The sequence below is a fragment of the Amphiura filiformis genome, chromosome 12 (assembly GCF_039555335.1).
Source record: "Amphiura filiformis chromosome 12, Afil_fr2py, whole genome shotgun sequence".
NCBI lineage: Eukaryota > Metazoa > Echinodermata > Ophiuroidea > Amphilepidida > Amphiuridae > Amphiura > Amphiura filiformis.
In genome coordinates, this window is record NC_092639.1 from 224014 (window position 1) to 247395 (window position 23382).

The 23382-nt window shown below is 39.7% G+C and overlaps 2 protein-coding genes across 4 annotated transcripts in view; one reads left to right on the forward strand and one right to left on the reverse strand.

Moving 5' to 3' along the window:
• Nucleotides 1-23382, reverse strand: part of LOC140165612 (ubiquitin-conjugating enzyme E2 T-like) — a 264610-nt gene that overhangs the window by 10636 nt on the left and 230592 nt on the right. The window contains exons 1-2 of one of the 3 annotated variants that reach the window (XM_072188895.1): nucleotides 15732-15864; nucleotides 10983-11102 (exon numbers count right to left, since the gene is read on the reverse strand). In XM_072188895.1, the coding sequence (XP_072044996.1) occupies nucleotides 10983-11102; nucleotides 15732-15828 (217 nt within the window). In that variant the 5' untranslated portion in view covers nucleotides 15829-15864. Of the gene's footprint in view, nucleotides 1-10982; nucleotides 11103-11331; nucleotides 11434-15731; nucleotides 15865-23382 lie in introns of those variants that run through there. The other 2 variants (XM_072188896.1, XM_072188897.1) reach the window with 2 other exon arrangements.
• Nucleotides 15926-23382, forward strand: part of LOC140165603 (DNA-directed RNA polymerase III subunit RPC2-like) — a 49350-nt gene continuing 41893 nt past the window's right edge. Inside the window, exons 1-2 of the mRNA XM_072188887.1 lie at nucleotides 15926-16027; nucleotides 23068-23224. Of these exons, the coding sequence (XP_072044988.1) occupies nucleotides 23144-23224 (81 nt within the window). The 5' untranslated portion in view covers nucleotides 15926-16027; nucleotides 23068-23143. The remainder of the gene's footprint in view (nucleotides 16028-23067; nucleotides 23225-23382) is intronic.

A 23382-nucleotide genomic window follows, 5' to 3' on the forward strand; every position in this document is an offset into this window, starting at 1 on the left:
CTCCCAGGAGGTGCTGGGCATACTGTAAGTACAGTGTGCTCGGCCGTCCCGGTTTCCTCTTCCCATGTGGTGGAATATAAAGCGCATATTCTTTCACAGGCTCGCCATCTTCAAGACGCAGTATATGGCCGAGAAATTTCAGTTGATGAATTTTGACTCTGGCAACCAGTGGAGTGGTGTTGGTCAGGTTGTAGATGGTTTCATTTGGAATCCGATCCACACACTTGATGTTTAACATGACTCTGTAGCAAGATGTTGCAAATGCATTGATCTTGTTTTCCATGTCCTTGGTAATTACCCATGACTCGCACCCGTACAGAAAGACAGTAACACACGTTGTCTGAAACAGCTTGATTTTTGTTTCGATTGGCAAGGACGGGCTTCTCCAAAGGCGTTCCAGTTTCCAGAAAGCTGCCCAGGCTAGTGCTTTTCTTCTTTTAGGTCTCCAACACTAGAGCCCATCTTGGAACCCAAATACTTGAAGTCTGTGACATGGTTGATGGTACTACCATAGACTTCAAGTGCTGGTTGGGCGTTACAGTTTGCAGTCATATATTCTGTCTTAGGTGCGCTGATGACAAGGCCTAGATCTGCTGCTGCAGTTGCAGTCCTAGTAAGCTGTGACTGGGCCCGGTCTATGGAAGATTCCAGCAGGGCAATTTTGGCAGGATACCTGCTTGACCAACGTGGGTAGGTAACAATTCCAGCATCAATTCCAGAAGTTGATTTCATCAGAAGGTAGTCTACCAGGATAATGAACAGGAATGGTGCCAACACATCACCCTGAAGCACTCCAGTTGTTACTTGAAAGGCTCTGAGATACTGCCATCTACCATAACGGCACTATTGGAGTCTTTGTAGAGCACCTGGATGGCATTGACTACAACCTTTGGTATTCCATAATGCCGCAGCACTGAAAACATGACGGACCTGTTGATGGAGTCGAAGGCTTTTTTGAAGTCTACAAAAGTGACTGTTAAGGGAACTTGGTACTCCTTGAAGCCTTCCATGATCCTCCTCAAAATGTGTATTTGCTGAGCACAGCTGCGACCCGATCTAAAGCCAGCCTGGTTGCTTCTCAGTAAAGGATCAATGTGGGGTCGGATCCTGTTCAGAAGGATCTTGTTGTACACTTTTGCGGCAATGGACATAAGCGAAATACCACAGTAGTTTGTCATGAGAGAGAGGTCACCTTTCTTTGGTAGAGGAATGATTACATTTGTAACCCATTGACGTGGCGGTGTCAGCGTTGAGAATACTTCCATACAGAATTCGAGAATCATATCAATCATGCTATCCCCTCCTCCCTGAAGTGCTTCTGCAGTTATAGCACAGTCCAATCCTGCTGCCTTGTTGGTCTTCATGGCTGCTATTGCTTTGACTACTTCTTCACGAGTTGGGGGCTCAGTGATAATAGGAAGATATTCAACAGCTGGTGCAGGAAGTTCTGAAGCTGCTGTGCCACTGTCGTTGTTAAGGAGTGAACTAAAATATTCCTTCCATTCCTCAAGCAGCTCATGGTCACTGGTTGGAGCTGATCCATCTCTCTTTTTGACTTTCACCCCTTTCCTTGAGTTCTTCCCAGAAAGCGAGTGTATAATTTTCCAGGTGGTGGTATAATTCCCCATCTCGTCGGCCAACTTCAGGTCTTCCATCTGCTTATTGAGGGTAGCAAGCTCATCAGATTTATAAGAGTTGTTAAGGCTGGTGTTCAAGTTCCTCCATCTTTCTCTAGATTGACGAGACTTTGAAATGGAGTACCGCTTTTTGGCGTCATCCCGTTGGATTTTAAGTCTGATAGTTGCATCTGATACCCAACTTGGTAGTCCGCATGGCTCTTGCTTTCCAATAACTTTCTCAGCAACTTCACGGACCGCTGCTTCGAAGGTCTCATACCTATCAGAGATGGGTGTGGTGTCATCCATGCTCAAGACCTGGAATCTGTTTGATAGCTCCAGCTGAAATTCCTCCTTTGTATCAGGATCTTGCAACTTCTTCCAGTTGAATTTTGGTCTCTTGCAATGTTTTCCTTTGTTAGTTCGCAGACTGGCAGCTAGACGGATGCTCACAATACGATGATCGGAGTCCACTTCTACTGAGTTGTATGCTCGGAACCTAGGAACACATGAATATTAAACGAAAGATCAAGATTGACCAAATGAGTAAGTGGGTGAATGAATTGGATATCAAGTGACTGATTCAGTGAACAACATGAATAATCATTTTTTTCTTGGCAAACAAAATAATTAAATGACTAGTCAAATATGGATACTCTAAGAGCCTGAATCTGTAATTTATTATAGATGTGGTGACATTTGTTGACATTTTGTACACCCACTGTTGTGGGTCTGAGGTGGACAACAGCCAGCCAATTGAGGACTGTATAGTTTACATGGAGAAAGTTTATATTTTTTGCACAAACTTTTGGTTTCAAAGCAAATACCAACATTGTTATCAAACATAATTACAGGTCAGTACCACAAACTACAAAATATTAAAACAACAAAGGTTTTGCAAGATGATTTTGAAATGATTTCATTCATTCTGCCATAGATACTGTGTATTATTTTGCCCAGTGGGGATCAACAGAGGGTGTTCTAAATGTAAACATGTGGCATCACAAGTCAGTCCGTCACCTCATCTATATAGGCCTATAAAATATTGAAGATTCAGTAAATGGGTTATTCTATTTCACATGCCCCTGTGGAAGATATAGAAAAAGAAGAAAAAAGGGTCTTAATTAGAATTCACACCATGATATTCTTTTGTAATTGTGTAAGCCTATATAAGCTTTTGTAATTGTTTTGTTATTATGTATTATGCACGGCCCTAAGGAAGAACAACTTCTTTTTCATGATCTTTATCTTCAATCTCTTTCACCATTTACTTTCCACATACTAGGCCAGCATGCTTAGGCTTTTTAGCCTGGCTTGAGCATTTTGTTTGAACCTGGTCCCATCAGGAACAAAGTGTGTCTCCGCATGGCATGACTATTTCAACAAACAAACAACTTTTGTTGAATTGGGCCTCCCTGTTGAAATAAAGTCTAATATATACAATTGGGTAACTTCCATCCATTCCAGTTGTGGAAGATTATAGTGAAGTTTTAAACAGGGAAAGTATGGGTTTCAAAATAATTAGTCCTAGCCAATTCAATTTGAAAAACATGCTCCCTCTGAGGAAGTCTTTTCTTAAATTTACCACATGGGTATGACAGATTTCAAATGGTATGTGAAAATTCCACACAGCTAAAGCTGAAAGGAAGACCTAGAAAAAATGTTTCTTCTTCAGGAAAGTTTCAAATTTTCACATACACGTAGAAAACAAAAGGTCCCACTACTTTGTATACACAGGTGCTTTGTTGTATTGTACTTATAGGGAAGCAAAATGGACCATTTGAAATCCATACACCCCCTATGGAAGACATAACCTTAAAGTCCCACATGCAGTAAATCATTCAGGTAACAGGAAAGAAAAAAGCAAGGTACACCAACTTGATGTGGGGAAACAAGTAAAATGCAGACTAGACAGTATGCAGGGGACAAAAAACAGCAAATGTAGGCAGAAGAAGTAGGCAAAGTTCGATAGCCAAATTTTACCAGTTCCAAGGCCCACAGAAGTAAGTGCTGAACCTGCAAAAACAACAAGGATCAATGGTAATACAAAACTGCACTAGAACAAGTGATGAAAATCACTGTGCATATAAACAGACACGCTTAACCAAACATCCAGAGTAGGCACAAAACAGGCAAAGTTCGATGGCCAAAATTGCCAATTCCAGAGCCCACAAAAGTGTCAGGAAAACAGTACACTGGAAGTGATGAAAATCACTGTGTACATAGCAGTCAAACACAGAACAGACAAAAAACAACCGACGTTTCGAGCAGATAAACTGCTCTTCTTCAGGGACAGACAACAAAATATAAAGCAAACAACAAAAACTACATGCTGTAGTTTAAAAACAAATTCAAGTCAAAAATTGAAGGCAAGTTCAAATTGAAATCAGTAGCAAAAAAGACAGCAAACTCAGAGCAAAATAAGTTGTGTCTTCTCTCATTGAGAGCAAATTCACTACAAAGTTAGACTGGGAAACACTATATGTAAATAAGCACCACCACAGGACAATAGGGTGATTGAACAAATTCATCAGGATCGGTAGAGTAAAGTCAATCAAAAGGTTCTTATTTCTGATCCAATAAATTGCACTTACTGTATGCGTTTCGATAACCACTCGGTTATCTTTATCAACACTGAATGAAGACTGCTACTGTGAACTGGTCATCCAATCACCTATTGATTTCTTGGTGATTGACTTGTTGACTGTGTTGCCAGTTGATTTTTTTCCTGTTGGATGTTTTGATGGATTTTTCACAGGATGTAGCAGTTCATCAAAAATGTAGCAGTTCATCATTCAGTGTTGATAAAGATAACCGAGTGGTTATCGAAACGTACACAGTAAGTGCAATTTATTGGATCAGAAATAAGAACCTTTTGATTGACTTTACTCTACCGATCCTGATGAATTTGTTCAATCATGTTCGACAGTCTTATGGACATAGCACAGTGAAACATCTTCGTGATATTGAAAACAGTGAGAAAAAGATACAGAGACATAGAAATCATCTTGTCTATAGCCTCCGGTGCCGTGACCAAAACCTCACCCCGCCCAGTTTAAAACTTCGTTGCCCAATAAATACCATCAAGGCTCAGCAAATTATCAAGCGTGCAGAGAAGGGACTCATTAGAGAACGTATTCGTGTAGTGAACAACAAAATCCAGAGTTTGAAATCCAAGAAATCACAATTGGAGGAGGATTTCAATCGTAAGATTCCCGCAGATTCTGAATTGGGGAAAAATATCAACCAACATTTAGCTACTGTCAGGGAGACTACTTATGTAAACACTAAACGATGTCACCTACAGAAGCTACAGAAGTTAGCGGAAAAACAGACTACAGGAAGGAAAAAGTCACCAAATTCTACGCTTGATTTATCGGGTACCCAGTTGAAAAAATGGGTGGTAAACCTTTCAAAATACAAGTTAAATCCAGAGCAGACCAGTGTGTTATCAAGAGGACTCAATTTCGCCGTTTCGCCACCAGAGATATGTGCGGAAGAATTTGTATTGGCTACCGAGTTAGCATGTAAACACCTACCTCAGGATGATAGAATCCAACTAAGAGCGAAAGTAGCGAGCACGCTGAAGTCTTCAAAAGTACCAGAGCAAAACATTACCAAAGAAGAAAGGAAGGCTATAAAAGAACTGAAACAAGCGGAAGATATTATAATCTTGCCGGCGGACAAGGGAAAATCCACTGTCGTGTTAGACAAGGATAAATATGACGAGCAAGTAACATCCATGTTAAGCGATAAGAAAACATATGAAGAGCTACCAGGTGACCCGACGCCAAAATACAAACGCAAACTTGTGTCCATCCTTTCCGATTTGAAGAAGGAAGGCAAGATCACAGAAAGAAAATATAAAGATCTTTACCCGACGGCCGAGAATGTGCCTAGGTTGTATTGTACCCCCAAAATACATAAGCCTAACACCCCGCTTCGCCCTATTGTGGATTATACTGGCGACCATTGGGTACAGCACTTCTAGATGGCTGGCTGATATCTTGGGTGGTTTGGTTGGAAATACACAGCATCATGTGAAAAATTCAAAGCATCTAGCAGAAGAACTGGCTGAGTTGGTCATTGAAGAAGACGAGATACTTAATTCTCATGATGTTGTCAGTTTGTTTACAAACACTCCTATCGATCAGGTTCTGGACATAGTGAAACACAGACTGGAAAAAGAAAGCTTGTTGAGATTATACAACAAAGAAACAGGTTTCAACTTGACTAGTGAGGATGTGGTGAAACTTCTGGATTTTATTCTGACCACCACCTATTTCACCTTCAGAGGGAAGATTTACCGTCAGTTGTTTGGGAACGCGATGGGAAGCCCAGTAACACCGATAGCGGCTAATATCTTTATGGAAGCTCTAGAACAACAAGCTATTACTACGGCTCCCCTGGATTGTAAGCCAAAATTGTGGCTTAGATATGTTGATGACATCCTCGAGGTGGTGAAGAGAAACACGGTACAACAGCTAACAGACCACATCAACAAAACTGATAAATCAGACTCCATAAAGTTCACCTATGAGGAAGAGTCGGAAGGAACCATCCCATTTCTGGATACCCTCATAGTCAGAAAGGAAGACGGCACGGTTAAGCTTCTCGCCACCGCAAGCCAACCCATACTGACCAGTACCTGAGTTTCCAGTCCCACCACCCACTGCAACAAAAACTCTGTTTGACAGGAAAGATCGCATTATAACCGAAGAGGAAGATAAGATCGCAGAAGAAGAGAAGAGGAAGATAAGATCGCAGAAGAAGAGAAGGTCCAGGAAGCGCTGAAAGTATGTGGTTATCCTGATTGGACATTTAAACGGGTGAAAGACCAGATGCAGGCAGTCAAGCCTAAGAAATCCACCAAGAGTACAGAAGAACAAACAAAGAGCAAAGGGATGGTTGTCCTGCCATATGTCAAAGGCGTCAGTGAAAGAGTGTCGAGAGTCATGAAATCCTACAACATCTCCACTGCTATGCGTCCTCACAGCACCCTTAGGAAACAGCTGGTGCACCCGAAGGATAAACGCGATCCGCTTAATACAACTCAAGCCATATACAACATTCCTTGCTTGAACTGCGATCTCTCATACGTGGGAGAGACGGGAAGGAAATTTGGTACTCGACTAGATGAGCACCGCGCGGAAGCAGAAAAAGAACTTGGAAAAACAGTCACCAGAGCAAGCAGGAAAGAATCGCTTACAACCATCCATAAATCGGCCATCACAGATCATGTTGCAGAGAGGAACCATGTCATCGGTTGGGGGGAGGCAGAGGTCATAGGCACGGAGCAAGACAGATATAAACGTTGGGTCAAGGAGGCTATAGAGATCAGGAAGAGAAGGGCGCCACCATGAACAGAGATGAAGGTCAATATCAGCTTTCTCACATTTTTGATGAACTGCTACATCCTGTGAAAAATCCATCAAAACATCCAACAGGAAAAAAAGCAACTGGCAACACAGTCAACAAGGCAATCACCAAGAAATCAATAGGTGATTGGATGACCAGTTCACAGTAGCAGTCTTCATTCAGTGTTGATAAAGATAACCGAGTGGTTATCGAAACGTACACAGTAAGTGCAATTTATTGGATCAGAAATAAGAACCTTTTGATTGAGGACAATAGGGTATTGTCCTAATTGACAGGAAGTGAATGTCAAGTGGGGTCGCAATCAATAGAGGTTGTAGAGAATGAATAGATAGGATAAGTGGACTAATGTCACTCAAACTGCAATATTATGAGAAAAGTAATGCATATTAAATAAAGAACAAATAATGTTTATAGACCTACACAATACATGTATAGTGAAAAATAAGCCAAAAATTGCTGGATAAAACACAAGTCAATGAAGGTCTCAAATATTAAAGTGTAATATGCATACTGAAAAGAAGGGGAGGTAGAAAAACAGAGAAAGTAAGAAAGCATGTGGTCCATGCATGATAAGATTTAATTTCAGTGCATGTACAGATATAGGCCTGCGGATGAAAGTGATAAAGCCAAAAATCACTAAAACCAAAGCACAGTGAAATACCGTTGCAAATTGAGATGAAATATGCCAAAATAGGTAGTGATACAGGGACTGCTAAAAGCTGGAAAAATATTAGCAAGCAACGAGGCCTACAATAAGAAAGCCAAATGTGAATTGACACATCAAACATATAGGCCTACATGTAGGTCCAGTAATAAATGCTAACAAGATCCATAGGCCTAAAGATACACTGGCATTAATCTTTAACATTTAAGCCAAGTGGTTGGGTTGTCTGAAGTTTAGAGATCCAGTCTTTCTCAAGTTTCTTTCGCATGAAAGTGTCAGTCTTTGGGGGTTTGTCAATACACATGACAGTAATGTGATTTGCAGAATGTCCTGGGAGGTTGAAATGTTTAGCTACTGGTGTATTTCTGTTAAGGCGAGCATCGGCACAATGCTCAGTCAGTCTGGTTTCAGGCTACGACCAGTCTCTCCCACATACTGCACTTGACAATTAGCACATGTGATAAGGTAGACCACATTCTCACTCTGACAACTGAGGTGTTTGTGGATGACATGACTTTCACCTGTGGAAGAACTAGTGAAAAGACGACCCTTTCTTGGTGTGTGCGACTGGTGAGCCACCACCCCATTTAGGTTTAGAGTGGATCTCATGATTACATAAAGTACATGAGCCACATGCAATCGAGCCTCTGGGAGGAGGTTGGGCTGGAGGTAGGGATGAATGTACAATCATGTCCTTGATGTTAGCACTTCTCCGATAAGCTACCATGGGTAGGTTGGGAATAGCCTTCTTACATCTATCTGAAGAATGCAAGATACGCCAGTGTTTGTGAAGTATCTGAGAAAGTTTGGGAAGCGAAGGATGGTAAGTGATGACCAGTGGAATGCGTTCTGGATTATCAGAGTCTGGCGTCTTAGGCTCGAGAGCATCAGATCTAGGAATCTCTAGAGCTTTGTTGATTTGTCTGTTGATAACAGAACCAGGATAGCCTCTGGCCTTTAGAAAGCATTCAAGTTCAACTTTTCTCTTCTGAAGTGTCTCAGGGGAGGAGCAGATGCGGTTCAACCGGAAAGCCAAGCTGTACGGGAGACTTGACTTGGTATGCTTGGGATGACAGGAAGTCCAGTGAAGAAACTGATGTGAATCAGTGGGTTTAGAGTACAGGTCCGTGTGGAGAGTATCATCTCTGATGGATACCAGTACATCTAGGAAGGGTATTTCCTTGGTAGAGGATTCAGAGGTAAACTTGATAGTTGGATGGAATGAATTGCAGAAGTTGACAAAGTGCTGAAGTTCATCAGGTCCATGTGTCCACAGAAAGAAAATATCATCGATATATCTCATCCACATGAGGGGTTTCTTGGAGATTGAAGAGAGCAGGCGTTCTTCAAGACAGCCCATGAAAAAGACAGGCCATAGAGGCGCCATTTTCGTTCCCATACTGGTCCCAAATATTTGCTTGTAGTTTGTGCTGTCAAATGTGAAATTATTGCAAGTAAGAACAATTTCCATGAGGTCACAGAAAGCATCAAGTTGGTCAGGAGAGTAAGTGGGTTCAAGAAAAGAACGACATGCATCTATACCCTCGTTTGCGGGATATTAGTGTATAGGGCTGAAACATCCATAGTGCAAAGTATGGTGTTAGGCGCAAGGGGCCCATGTGGATCTCTAAACTTCAGACAACCCAACCACTTGGCTTAAATGTTAAAGATTAATGCCAGTGTATCTTTAGGCCTATGGATCTTGTTAGCATTTATTACTGGACCTACATGTAGGCCTATATGTTTGATGTGTCAATTCACATTTGGCTTTCTTATTGTAGGCCTCGTTGTTTGCTAATATTTTTCCAGCTTTTAGCAGTCCCTGTATCACTACCTATTTTGGCATATTTCATCTCAATTTGCAACGGTATTTCACTGTGCTTTGGTTTTAGTGATTTTTGGCTTTATCACTTTCATCCGAGGCCTATATCTGTACATGCACTGAAATTAAATCTTATCATGCATGGACCACATGCTTTCTTACTTTCTCTGTTTTTCTACCTCCCCTTCTTTTCAGTATGCATATTACACTTTAATATTTGAGACCTTCATTGACTTGTGTTTTATCCAGCAATTTTTGGCTTATTTTTCACTATACATGTATTGTGTAGGTCTATAAACATTATTTGTTCTTTATTTAATATGCATTACTTTTCTCATAATATTGCAGTTTGAGTGACATTAGTCCACTTATCCTATCTATTCATTTTCTACAACCTCTATTGATTGCGACCCCACTTGACATTCACTTCCTGTCAATTAGGACAATACCCTATTGTCCTGTGGTGGTGCTTATTTACATATAGTGTTTCCCAGTCTAACTTTGTAGTGAATTTGCTCTCAATGAGAGAAGACACAACTTATTTTGCTCTGAGTTTGCTGTCTTTTTTTGCTACTTATTTCAATTTGAACTTGCCTTCAATTTTTGACTTGAATTTGTTTTTAAACTACAGCATGTAGTTTTTGTTGTTTGCTTTATATTTTGTTGTCTGTCCCTGAAGAAGAGCAGTTTATCTGCTCGAAACGTCGGTTGTTTTTTGTCTGTTCTGTGTTTGACTGCTATGTACACAGTGATTTTCATCACTTCCAGTGTACTGTTTTCCTGACACTTTTGTGGGCTCTGGAATTGGCAATTTTTGGCCATCGAACTTTGCCTGTTTTGTGCCTACTCTGGATGTTTGGTTAAGCGTGTCTGTTTATATGCACAGTGATTTTCATCACTTGTTCTAGTGCAGTTTTGTATTACCATTGATCCTTGTTGTTTTTGCAGGTTCAGCACTTACTTCTGTGGGCCTTGGAACTGGTAAAATTTGGCTATCGAACTTTGCCTACTTCTTCTGCCTACATTTGCTGTTTTTGTCCCCTGCATACTGTCTAGTCTGCATTTTACTTGTTTCCCCACATCAAGTTGGTGTACCTTGCTTTTTTTCTTTCCTGTTGTTCTTATTCAAGGTATCCTCTTGTATCATTTATTGATCCTTGATGTGTTTTGTGTCCTCGTCCGTTGGATTCACCATTACCTACTTTTTTTCATTCAGGTAACCCCATTATTTGAAATTCACACTCCCTGTGTAGAAGATTAAGCTCAGGTCTTCCTTGGAATAGCCCAATTTGGAGCATACAACTCTGGGTGGGTGGCTCCATTTGAAATTCACACCCCCTGCATGGAAGGTCATGTCTACTATAGGGGGTGTGTGGATTTCAAATGAATAGCAAAATTTCCCTCCAAATGACAAACATTGAAAACAGTGCAACTTGAAGTAGCTGCATGATTTTCCCTTTTTTCAGGCTTAGCTGGTGAAAGGCAACAACACATGACTTACGTGCTTCAAGGTGGTCTATTTTATCATCTTTAGCCCAACATGAGATATGAGGTGGTGGATCCTTTTCTAACATTTCCAATTCACGCTTCATACGGGCTGAACGCTGCATCTTGCTGTCAGCTGAAATTAGAAAACAAATAAGGATAAGGATAATTTGTGTCCCAAAAATGAGATTGCATAATATTAATTGATAACTTCAATGCCAATGATCGTTGGATTTAGTCAATGTCAATCAAATTGTTTCACCGTTGATCGAGAACACAATAACTGTTACCGGTACATAAAATTGAAATTTATTTATAAACAAATTTAAACAACCTGTTTTGTTTGAACAACAATTGGCACTTACATTTAATCATGTTGAAACTTGTCACGCATGGTACAGAAAAGTCCTTGTACATGGTCATTCAAACTTGATCTGAATTGGCATCCGATCAGGCCGCCAATTAGAGATACAATTGTGACACAACATCCGCATCACAGGTCAACAAACTTTTCCCGCGATAACATCAGTGGGCATGATGATGCATCCGAGATAGGATGTGAAATATTGCCACTCATCAAAACGTAAGTCCAGTAGATCAGATTATAATCTCAAGTTCAAAGATGCAGGAAGTCTTCATAGTATTATTTTTTAAGATTATATCACAAAACTGAACAAGTGAGTACTTTTATGAATGCATGGTGAACCTTTTAAAACGCGATATGAGTTCACAGTTCTTCCCACGGGGTGCCCCGGTTTGTACAGTCTAGGGAAGTCATAGTCCGAATAATCAGACCCAAACAAAATATTAATTTCTGACATGATCCTGTTCAGGGTCTGAACTGTTTCTATTCGAAATCTTGATGGCAAAGTGGACAAAAGAAGCACATGGTCCTACTTAACAGTTTTTTAATCCCCTATTCATGTTGCGTGAATCACTCTATTGTACTGTGGACTAGTACAAGGAACTTATACGATGTCCTCATTCACAAACTGATACTATCTGTCCATCGTATAAGACTGTTACCGTACGGCAGCGTGTTGAAGGAATATTACACAGTCAAGAATAGGCTCCGTCATATTTTAATTGGGATCCCTCACAGTCTCCCAAAACATCAAAACACCAAAAGGGATGCACATGTACTTACTTAAGACTGTCTTTTATCATATACTAGCGGGATACCCGCGCTTCGCGCGGGTCCCCGCTAGATGAGTAAATGGGAGCGATCACTAAAACAGGAGGAATTACTGAAAAGTAGAATCATTGAAAAAGTAAATTTTATTTTTCTAAACCTGACCCTTCTGGCAGTTCCATTTAGCTTTTTTTTTTTTTTTCAGTTTCTTCTACATGGGCCTAGTTTGTTCCCATTTAAAAAAATAGCTATTTAGTTTGTGATTTTCCGTTTCCATGTTATTTATTTATTTAGGCCTAACCGCATTCCCATTATGTTCCAAATCTGTCCTTTCTTACGTTTCCCTTTTAGCTTCTTTTAATTTTTATGCTGCTTAGCTTGTGATTTCCCGTTTCCATGTTATTTATTTAATTCTGTTCTCATTATTTTAGCTTCTTTTTTCTTATATTTCCTGATTAATTTTAATATTTATTTATTTATTTATTTATTTATTTATTTATTCTTTCATTTTTAGCTTCCTTCTTTCCTCTCGTATCCTCACGATTTTTATCATCTTGGCGGGTAATCTCTTAACCGAATCCAGTACCATGCATATAATCCACAACCCGACCCATCCATAGGCCTACCTTTTCAGTTTTGTCTTCCTTTCTTTTCTTTTCTATTTCTCTGGCACGGAAAGTTGGTCTGTGCATATTATGCACCCCGTATGTGCGCGTCACATTGCTCAGTACGCCGACGTACTAACGCCAACCCCCTGCTGCCAGTTAGTTACAGTACGCGCTACCACTGAGTTTTGACAACAAAAAATCCCGGGAAAACCCCCGGGTTTAACCATATTTTCACTGATTCTGAGGCTAATTCTTGGTCTTGACCGTTTTCAACCAAATAAAGTGCAATGCGTTCCCCGTATATTCCTCAATCTCCCGTATGAATGTGCCTGTAAAACTAAACGACGATTCATTATAGGCCTAGAATAAATAATAATAAAATTCACGCCTTTTTTAGCCTTAATCTCTTGGCTGCCAACTTTGGTGCAGTGGCGGAAAATGGGGTGCGTAGCATTCGCGTAGGGGCTAAAAGCTCGTGAAGATCATTCTTAAAGCACGCGATGTTGTGCATCTAGATAGCCTGAATCATTTCTTGGCCACCTCGCAGTTTGCAGAAAACAGGGCAATGTTGCTCTGCGTATGGTTTTTTAATGGAAATATTATTACGCGGTTCACACTGTCCTTATTACCCACAATGCCACTGCATGCGATTTTGCATAGCAACACGACAGTTTTTATGTTATTCTCTTAGTTACCATAAATTTTTGCAAAAATGACCCTCAGATGGTTTAATGGCAATATGTACCCGATCAATGTACGAATAAATCAGAGCTGAAAGTGAAATCATCTCTGAGTCTATTCGTGCACAAGATTTAGCGACTTCCTTTTATTTATATAGATTACGCACACAAAGTTTTGTCAACTTGTCTAGAAAGGTCAAATTTTGCCACATTTAATCGCTGTGCAATCCTATGAAAGTCCAACATCACATCTACCGTCATACACGTGACACAGCTAAAATAACTGATCGGGAATTGGTGATCATTAAAACATCAGCCGTTTCAAAATACGCAATGACAGTAAACTTATTGGCGAGCGGTCCGAATTTTGAGCCATAAGTTTATGTGGTGAACTAAGTTTTGATACTCGACTTGATTTGGACAAGCGGAACAGTTTTGTCAGACCCTTTGTCTACCTCTCTGTTTGTAAACAAACGAGGAGGTCGAAATTGTCCTCCTCGCCGAATAGGAAAGTCAGCGTAATACAGTGGCGGATTTAGAGGGGGGCGCAGCGCGCACCCAGCGCGCGCCCCCTCTATTTTTTGCAGATTGGCGCCTACCTCTGACTGTCGGCGACCCCTCTATTGAAAATTCCTGGATCCGCCCCTGTAATAGTACAGCACTGAGCTGGGGAAGTCATGGCCCTTACTGTGAGGAAGGAGCTAAAAAGGAGGGCCTAACTTAGTAAGTTGATGTGTCGGGCTGGACGGCTAGCAGTATATCCAGGCTGGACACATCACACTACCGTGTGATGTGTCCAGTTCGTCGCCGAACTTGCATATAAGATGGAGAGCTTAGCATAACGGCCTGCCTATTTACGCTTCCTGAAAACACTCTTGCACATAACATACAAAACCACAAATTCACTAACTTCAACTTGCACTACCGACACCATGAAAAATATTTTAATTATTACCGATCCTTCAGAATACTTGCAAATATTGGCAGTTTCATAAAATCCTGCTGCTGAATATCGTAAATTCCACAATCTTCTGTCAGATCCAGGTCAGTAATCACAGGTGGGCGAATCTACCAGCGTGACAAGACCAGAGATAATAAAAAGGATGAGAGGCCACGCCGTACAAATAGCTAGCCTGATTGGCAAGCCGTCGCTGGCCAGATCTTTCTACGGTCGTGTATGATGAGTAGAGACCATAGAGCCCTATATAGGGCTCTGTGGAAGAAACGGTTCCTAATTTTGAAGCCATGGATAATATATATTCATTTATACGAGAACCATATTTTTGTACCAATCACAGAACAGAATTTCACTTACTCACAGCTGTCAATCATTCTTGTGAAATGTAAGCTCCGCCTAGTATCAAGGTCTTCTTCTGCGCATTGGTTGTGCGCATTAACTAGCCTCCAGCACAAATCCTGTGCACACGATCAGGTTGGATGGGCGGTTTACGCCTGGTTTACACAACAGGAACTGCGATGCATCCTAAACTGGATCGTTTCCGTATTCGCATTGCATGGTGGGTAATCGCCTGCCAATTTGCGTAGCTCCACGCTCACAACAGTTTAAAATCAACACAGGTAAATCCATATAAAAATTAACATGGACACAAAATTGACATAGCTTATGTAATTCAAATAATAAAATAATAAAATGTAATATTATCATGATAGATGCACGTTTTATTAAAACTTGAAAAGATTATTAAGTCCAATAATTTGTTTGTGTTAGTTTGCACGAGTCACAAAATGGCGACCCATCACGCATTTTCTGCATGTGCCGACATTAGTAACTCATAGTGACTGTCCTCAAACTAAGCGCCAGTGTGTCTCAGGCCTGATAACTAAACGACCCCAGGTAATTTTATGCAGAAAGTTTTCTTGCGAACAGCTGCAGGTGACAATTAAACAATGAACACGGCTTGTTTATGTACATGTGTGGGGAGGCTTGTACGTCAGCTGGCGTGTTTTGGACATGGTCCGGCGTAATAAAGAGTCGTTTTTCTTCATGAAAAATACCAGCGATGACCAGTTTTTTGTGGGCTATTTGATTTACAGGTATGTCGGTTCGTCATAGGGTAGAAATGATAGCTGTACAATTTGTATAACATACAGTTTAACATAGGCCTAAACATTTATGGGCACAAATCGACCTTCCGTATTATGCACAAGTATGTGGAAGTGGCAGGCATAGGCTAGCAGTACGCTTTTTAATATATTAATTTGTAAAAAGAAATCTGAATAACACATGAACACTATTTATTTTAAATATAACTGGTTATACTTAATTACACAGCCTTGGGAAGAGGCTCGATTTGTATGTGGCTGTTGTTATATTAGTAACTTACGTTTGGACGTTGTATTTTCGCAGCTTGTACGAATAAGAAAGAAAAAATTCCCGGGAAATTTCAGTTTTTTGATTTTATTCGGACAGCATGTCTGCATAACAGCTTAGTCTTTCGTAAATGCCGAGCGGATACATTCATGTGAACCGAGATTAAACTAGTATGATCTGTAAAAAAGACTACCTAATTGGTTACGTGCTGTATTTACCAACAATGCTGACATTGCGGACATGCTGACGCAACTTGGGGTTGGTGCATTATTTTAATATAATGAATTAATTCAACCAGGGTCACTTTTGGTAAGATTTGTAAATAAATGCTAGTATAGTTACTTTAAAGAAAGTAGCACATGTTCTATTTATTATGACGGGAAATACCCGGAAAAGTAAGTAAGCTTATACACTTTACACTCATCCATCATGTCCATACTGCATAAATTTGTCTTATTCAGATTTCATTTGACAGCTTAACCATCGCGTATACGCGCGCGATGTCAAGCCCCGGGGGGGCACTCAACTTTGGAGGTGACGCGTATGTAGGGCTGTTAAGACCCCTTTTTCAGCATCGCTGTCACCCAAAGACCCCATATTTTTTTACGAACACATGCTCGCTCCGCGCTCTGTCACCCGAAGACCCCCTATTTTTCCATTTGGTCTGTCACCGAAAGACCCTTACAAGTTCAATTTGAACAGCAACTTTCATTTCGTCGGTCGCAACACATAGTGGCGTACGTGAAGGACAAAAAACGTTTCCGAGCAAACCGTTTTTGAAGAATATGCTACTAGTAACGCGGTCTATACTTCTCCACTGTTATCTCCCAGTGGCCCGATTCCATTTGAAATGGAAGTTTAAGGTTCAAACTATTAAACTGTGTCTATAATAGTTAACAAGGAATAACTGTTATAGGATAATAGTTAGCTTTATTAAAGCTATACGCCACTATGTGAAACGGAAAATTTGGAAAATCACTCTACGCCACTATGTGTTGCGACCGACGATTTATCACTGATTTTGTTACTTATTTTGAAGAAAATAAAGAAATTTGAAGCCATTTAGAACTAGAAATTCGATTTTCGAGGTTTTTGTGGCGCTGTTTTGGTTCTCACCCAAGATTCCATTTAAAAAAAGGTCATGTTCTCACCCAATGACCCCATATTTTTTACATTTGCTCTCACCGAATGCCAAAAATCATGCTCTCACCCAATGACCCCATATTTTTTACATGTTGCTCTCACCGAATGCCCCTTAGTGCGAAAAGCGCCAGCCCTACACCTATATCCATTTCAAATTGAAGTGCCCCCGGTGTCAAGCGTGTGCATTGGACCTTGTGCAAATAATACGCGCTGGACGGCTAGCAGTACGCTTAATTTGTAAAAGGGAATCTGAATAAGATTTTAGAATGATAGATAGTCATGGATAGTATATTAGGTAGGTATGCTAGGTGAATTCAAATTTGCCATCAAATTGCATTATTTTACATATTAAATTAAAGCCCTTGAGTAAAGAAAGCCAAAACTGAAAACATTTTTGTCATAGCACTTTCCGTAACAAAGTTACATCTTGTCAAAGATTGACTTTCATCAAGATTCTGCTAGCAAAATTCGGCATAAACGGCATTAGGGGTATTTCTAGATCTTAATCTCATGGCTAGGTATACATGTATACCGCCGTTCTTCAGAATGGCGGTATACTAGAGCATGGCAATAATTCTTCAGCGAATGTTGTCGGTTTTCACTCATTGTTCACAATGTGACATGCACAACAAATACAGCCCCCGAAAATGGTTTACTTTTAGCGAGCCTTAACTCCGAAACAGTTTAGTCAAAGTTAAAAATGCGATCCCCAACCCTTTGCTTACCTTTGGACGAATTTGCAGTAAAATCCGCTAGCTCCGTGTTGAAAAATGTCCGGCACATCGCTTCAGTCCTGGCAATGAATATTTCTTGCGTAAATCCAATGGTTCCAACGTGGGCGTCACGATGATAGTCTCCTACACAACCAGATTGTGTCGGCCTGACGTTCGTCGATCGATCCTAATCGCTAAAGTGAGGACAGCGTGAGCTCTTACCTGCGTAAGAGTCTGTTCGACAAAGGCAATTGTGAATAAGGATGATTGACAGCGCCGTATATTGGGCAGAGCAATTATGCCCATATTAGGTGCATATATTACAGCATGGCAGCAGACAGGTTGCGCTGTCCACTGACCCTGACTGTTCGTCACGTAGACAGACCGTGACCTGGGTACATGCACAAAGCAGGGGATGCGACTGCGAGCAGCCATTTTGACACATGGTATCTACTCTTCAGAAAGATTAATTTTGTTGCCGTTTTATATCAAACAATTTTCGATAACGGATTTCTACTATGATTTCAATTTTTTATTAATGAAGGTACATGTAGTTTTGAGGAATAACACGGATGTTTTGAGTTTTATTACAACTGGTGGTGTACATGTAGGAAGGTGAGTGAATTCTTGAATGAGGCCGGGGATTGAGGTTTTGTTGTTTCAATGATCCGATAGTAGGATACGAAACGTAGGCTAAAAATGTCTAATGACGTCATGTTTACATGAAAACATTAGCTGCTGCGAGGTCAGTGTTGTTGAATTCGTTACCTAAATTCCTTTCAGGATATTCTGATTTCACTTATTTATAATGTGTACGAGTGTGCTCCATACAAACTCAAAAGTATGAATGCAAGGTGTTACTGCTGACAATAGAAACATTGTTGCAAAGTCATTAAAAACAGGTATGTACTAGAGACGTTCTTTCCCTGAAACGTGATACAGGCTAGTAACGCTGTCGCAGTCTCATGGCGATAGCAGCTTTTTTTAATGGAACTGCTATCAAAATTCCTCTAAAAATCCATGTGCGACTTGATTATCACGATAAAAAATAATATATTTGGGTCAAGTGAAGTATAGAAAACATATTTATGTAGGTTTCCTTCACGGACCTGTTCTCGAAAAAAATTCAAATTTCTATGTAAATATGCATTGTGTTTGGGCCCCGGTCTTGGCGAATTTCGCTGACTAGCAAATGTGTTAACTAAGGTTTGCCTGGGATACCTATTTATAGGTATGCTAGGCAAACCTAATTAGTTAACACATTTGATAGTCAGCCAAATTCGCCGACAATGTCAATGCATATTTACATAGAAATTTAAAACAACTGGCCGAAGAAGGAAACCTAGGTAAATATGTTTTCTATAGTTCACTTGACCCAAATATATGATTTTTTATGGTGATAAAACAATCGCACATGGAATTTTAGAGGGATTTTGATAGCAGTTCCATTAAAAAAAGCTGCTATCATAATGAGACTAAGATCTAGAAACACCCCCGAAATGCCGTTTTGGGGAATTTTGCTAGCTGAATCTTTTTGATGAAAGTCAGTCTTTGACAAGATGTAACTTTGCTACGGAAAGTGCTATGAAAAAAAGGTTTTCAGTTTTGGCTTTGTTTACTCAAGGGCTTTAATTTGATATAAAATGATGCAGTTTGATGGCAAATTTGAATTCACCTAGCATACCTATAGTATAGTAGTAGTACTACATGTAGGTTCCAGAGTAAAAATAAGGGATGTGCAATAATTATGAGCCCTGGGGAGGGTAAAATTGGGGGAAGAAATTTTTGGCGAGCCGAAAGGGGGGCGTTTTCATATTAAACACTGTAGTAAGCAATGCGGATGTCTTCAAAATCTAAAAGTTGCTGTAAATTTTAATTACTTATCCTATCATAGTCAAAGTTTACATTTTCTGAGAGGAAATTTGATGAGGAATCTAAATATGGACTTACTTTTTTTGTATGGGTTTGGGGTAAAATGTTTCAGTTCAAAATATGTTGAATTGTAAAAAATTTGAACATATTTTGGGACACCCTGTATTACGAGATTACCAAACAGCTGTGATTTTTTTTCTTCCAGAGTCAGTAGGCTCCCCCTAACCTCTAACCAAATCAATGTTGTTTACTTTCAGTTTATAACTGCAAGTTAGTAATAAGCAATGCATTAAATGACCCATTTTTTATTTGGATCTTTTTTATTCCACCCTGTATAACTTCAAGGTCACCCTGTACAGTGAGTTGAAATGTGTATATTTAAATTGCTTTTGCCTTCAGCTTTCCAAAAATGTATACTTTTGCTAGTTTTGGGTTGATAGTTGTGGAGATATTCTAATTTGAAACTTGAAAAAAAAAAAATTCATAATATTTGTGATGTAACGCATAAGGGTGGCGAGTTCAAAACACGTGGCCGGTTATTAATTCTGTTCATGTTGAAATTTGAATGAATGTTATTTCGATGAGTCAACTGTATCTTTTGAGAATTAAGATTTGCCTTTTTGGACAGTATAAAATTTTGATTAAGTGCAATTTTAGCAACATTTTTGATGCAATTGACTGTCGTGATTGGCTGTGTTTACAACACTATTGTTCGTCCTACAGCAGAGTATGCCAGTTGCGTTTGGGACCCCACACACAGAAGAACTCAGCCAAGGTCAAATCCATCCGTCTTTGGAACTCCTTATCCCAGCAAGTAGTTGATTCACCATCTGTTGACGTCTTCAAGATCAGGGTCAAGGACGTCGTCTTCAGCTAAACCACCTTCCAGCCTGTTTTTAACTTGTATAGCACCTTTTTATGCCTTTGAGTCTCATGCCTGTTATGTGTGAGAGCGTTCCACCACTTGTGCGAGTGTAGTCCCAGGAGGTTATGAACAGTAAAGGAAAGAAGAAGAAGAATGTGTAACTAACATGTGCAAATTCGAAGCTAAAGTTCTCGAGTAAAACTAGGGGTCTAAATTATTTGGCCCAAACACTATCTCTAACCCAAAAACTTAGCCCTAATTCCAACCTTCGTCTTGACCTTAAACCATTACCTATATATTAACGTCGAATTTGCATCTAAACACAAGTTAATATTGTGTAAACATGTTTAGCATGGACGCAATGAAATCACAATGCAATACAAATTACAATCTCATGGATGGGCACCCATTCTTTACAAATAACACTGACCCGCTTTTTTATTGTACAGTACTATCTTGTGTTTGGGCAAGCTCTATTCTACAATTGCTGAAACAAATGCTCGTCTCCAACTGTATTTCAAGATAGAGTGGTCAAATGCCAAAATGCGAACAGAAAATACCCAAAAATTAAAATTTCCGACTTACACCGTTCTTTCAGGGGCAACCTGTATTCAGCAGAAAATCCTGCGAGAATCACATGTTTGTTGAATTTGATTCAATTACTTTTTATGCTAAAGCCTATGGCTAGCATGCAAAGCATTAAAGGGGTACTATACCTCTTGATAAATTTGACTATTTTTGCATTTTTCTCAAAAAATAATAACACACTGGTAACAAAAGTTATGTGTACATGTATATTATAGGGGCAAGGAATCCAGTTACTACACTGGAATGGAAGTGACTCAAGACAAGCGGTACATTATTATCATATGCCATGAGTAAAGATTATAAGAACGCTTCCGTCTGAAGATCCGTCCTTACTTCAGTCAGTCCGTCCTTCCTTCATTGTGAAAAATGTGTTTGTAGTCGCTATTATTTATAAACAGGAATAAATGTAATAGAGTTGGTATCATTGTGTGACGTTTTTGTTAAAGTTTGTTCAACAGAAAAATTATATCGGATTATGTTTTACTTTTGACGTTATGTTTGTTAATTGGTTTTAATGGTTAAAGTTTCTTTTAGTACTAAGTAGAGAGAAACTGTAAAATTATACCATTGATTTAGAAACACTGTATACCGTATTTAAGTCAAATAGTCGCCCCCCCCTCAAATAAACGCCCCACCACTTTTTTTTCAACCAAGATGTTTCAAAAATTCGATATTTCCATGCTATCTTGTGTAGTAAGCTTACCAAGTTCCCCACATGGTCAATAATAGCGTCAATAATTGGCGAAAATCTGCATCGGAACACCGGAAGTGAACCAAAAGTCAGTGTCAAAAGTTCATAGTTCGTCATTTTAGCGTGACTTTTAAGCTTACCTAATGATTTTAACGGGAATTGTCGTGCTACAAATGACCTCTAATAAACGCCCCTTTGGGAAAATGTAACGCCCCCGGGGGCGTTTATTCGACGAAATACGGTATAATTGTTCCTGATTTGAGTACACACTCTGTTGTACATGTTATTAGCACCTTTTGTTATGTCTTTGACTAATATACTGTGAGTAAATAAAATGGGAGCTATAAAATACAATCAATTAGGCCAGGGAAATATGTTGGGGAAATTGTAATATATAATACACCTACCCATCATGCAGTGGAAGTTTTAATGATATTTTGCCAAATGCAATCACCACCTACACTGAGAAGGTCACTTTAATCAATTTGCATTGTGGGATATGATGCCATCAATCCCATGTCTAGCCACTAATCTACAATCATTATACATTAAAATTCCTTTAAAAAAGGAATGGGGCTCCCAATGGGAGCTTTGATGTGAGATGCTGAAATCCGAGGGGGGAGAGCACTCCCACTGTGAAGGTGATGTGTATGTGTACTATTGTGTAGTGCTGTTAAGACCCCCTTTTTCACCATCGCTGTCACCAAAAGACCCCATTACCAGTACATGCTGTGTAACCAAAGACCCCATATATTTCCTTTAGATCTATCACCCAAAGACTTTGAAATGACAAAGCCATTTGAAGTCATTTAGAACTAGAAATTCAATTTTCGAGGCTTCTTTAGGCTCTCACACAAAGACCCCATTAAAAAGTCATTCTCACTCAATGCCCCCCTTATAATTTAGATCCAAACGGATCTACTCTCTCAACCAATGACCCCCATATTCTGTACATTTTGGTCTCCCTGAATGCCAAAAACCATGCTCTCACACAACATTATAGGCCATACATGCAATGTTAAATTGCAATGTTAAATTGGGGGGGGGGGGGCAAGGGGTATCATTCTTGCAATCAATTTAGTATCTTTTATATTATGGCATTGTGTCGTTATCATTATAGAATTACTGACGACTGCAAAATAACGTTGCACAAGCCAGTGATCTCCTTGCAAAAAGATACAAACCGCACAAAATATATGTTAGGCGGTTTACTTGTTTATGATATGAGGTACCGCTAGAATGTACCTCATTTCTCTACATATATAATGAACCACTTGTCTAAGTTGGTAATTGGATTCCTTGCCCCTACATGTATATGTACATAACTTTTGTTACCAGTGTGTAGTTAATATTTTTTGAGAAAAATGCAAAATTAGTCACAAAATTTATCAGGGGGTGTAATACCACCTTAAGAGGCTAATAATTTTGGTCAGTATTGCCCATGGGGATAATTTACTTTATTTTATATTTGATGCAGAGTGCTATACAGGTAGTGGAAGGAAGGTGAAGTGTGAAATTCTGTGGAAACTGAACTGAGAGATCAGGAAAACATCATGAGGAAAGACAAAGATATCCACATGGACGTAGATCAAGACAAGATCCAGTCCTTGTCTGCTCCTATCAAATCTGTAGAGGTAATGATTGATTGATTGATTGGTTGATTGATTGATTGGTTGATTGGTTGATTGATTGGTTGATTGGTTGATTGATTGATTGATTGATCGAGTGATCGATTAATTGAAAGCAATATTGTAAGGTTGTTTGAAATTGCTCAAGAGAAGGCCCTTGCTTG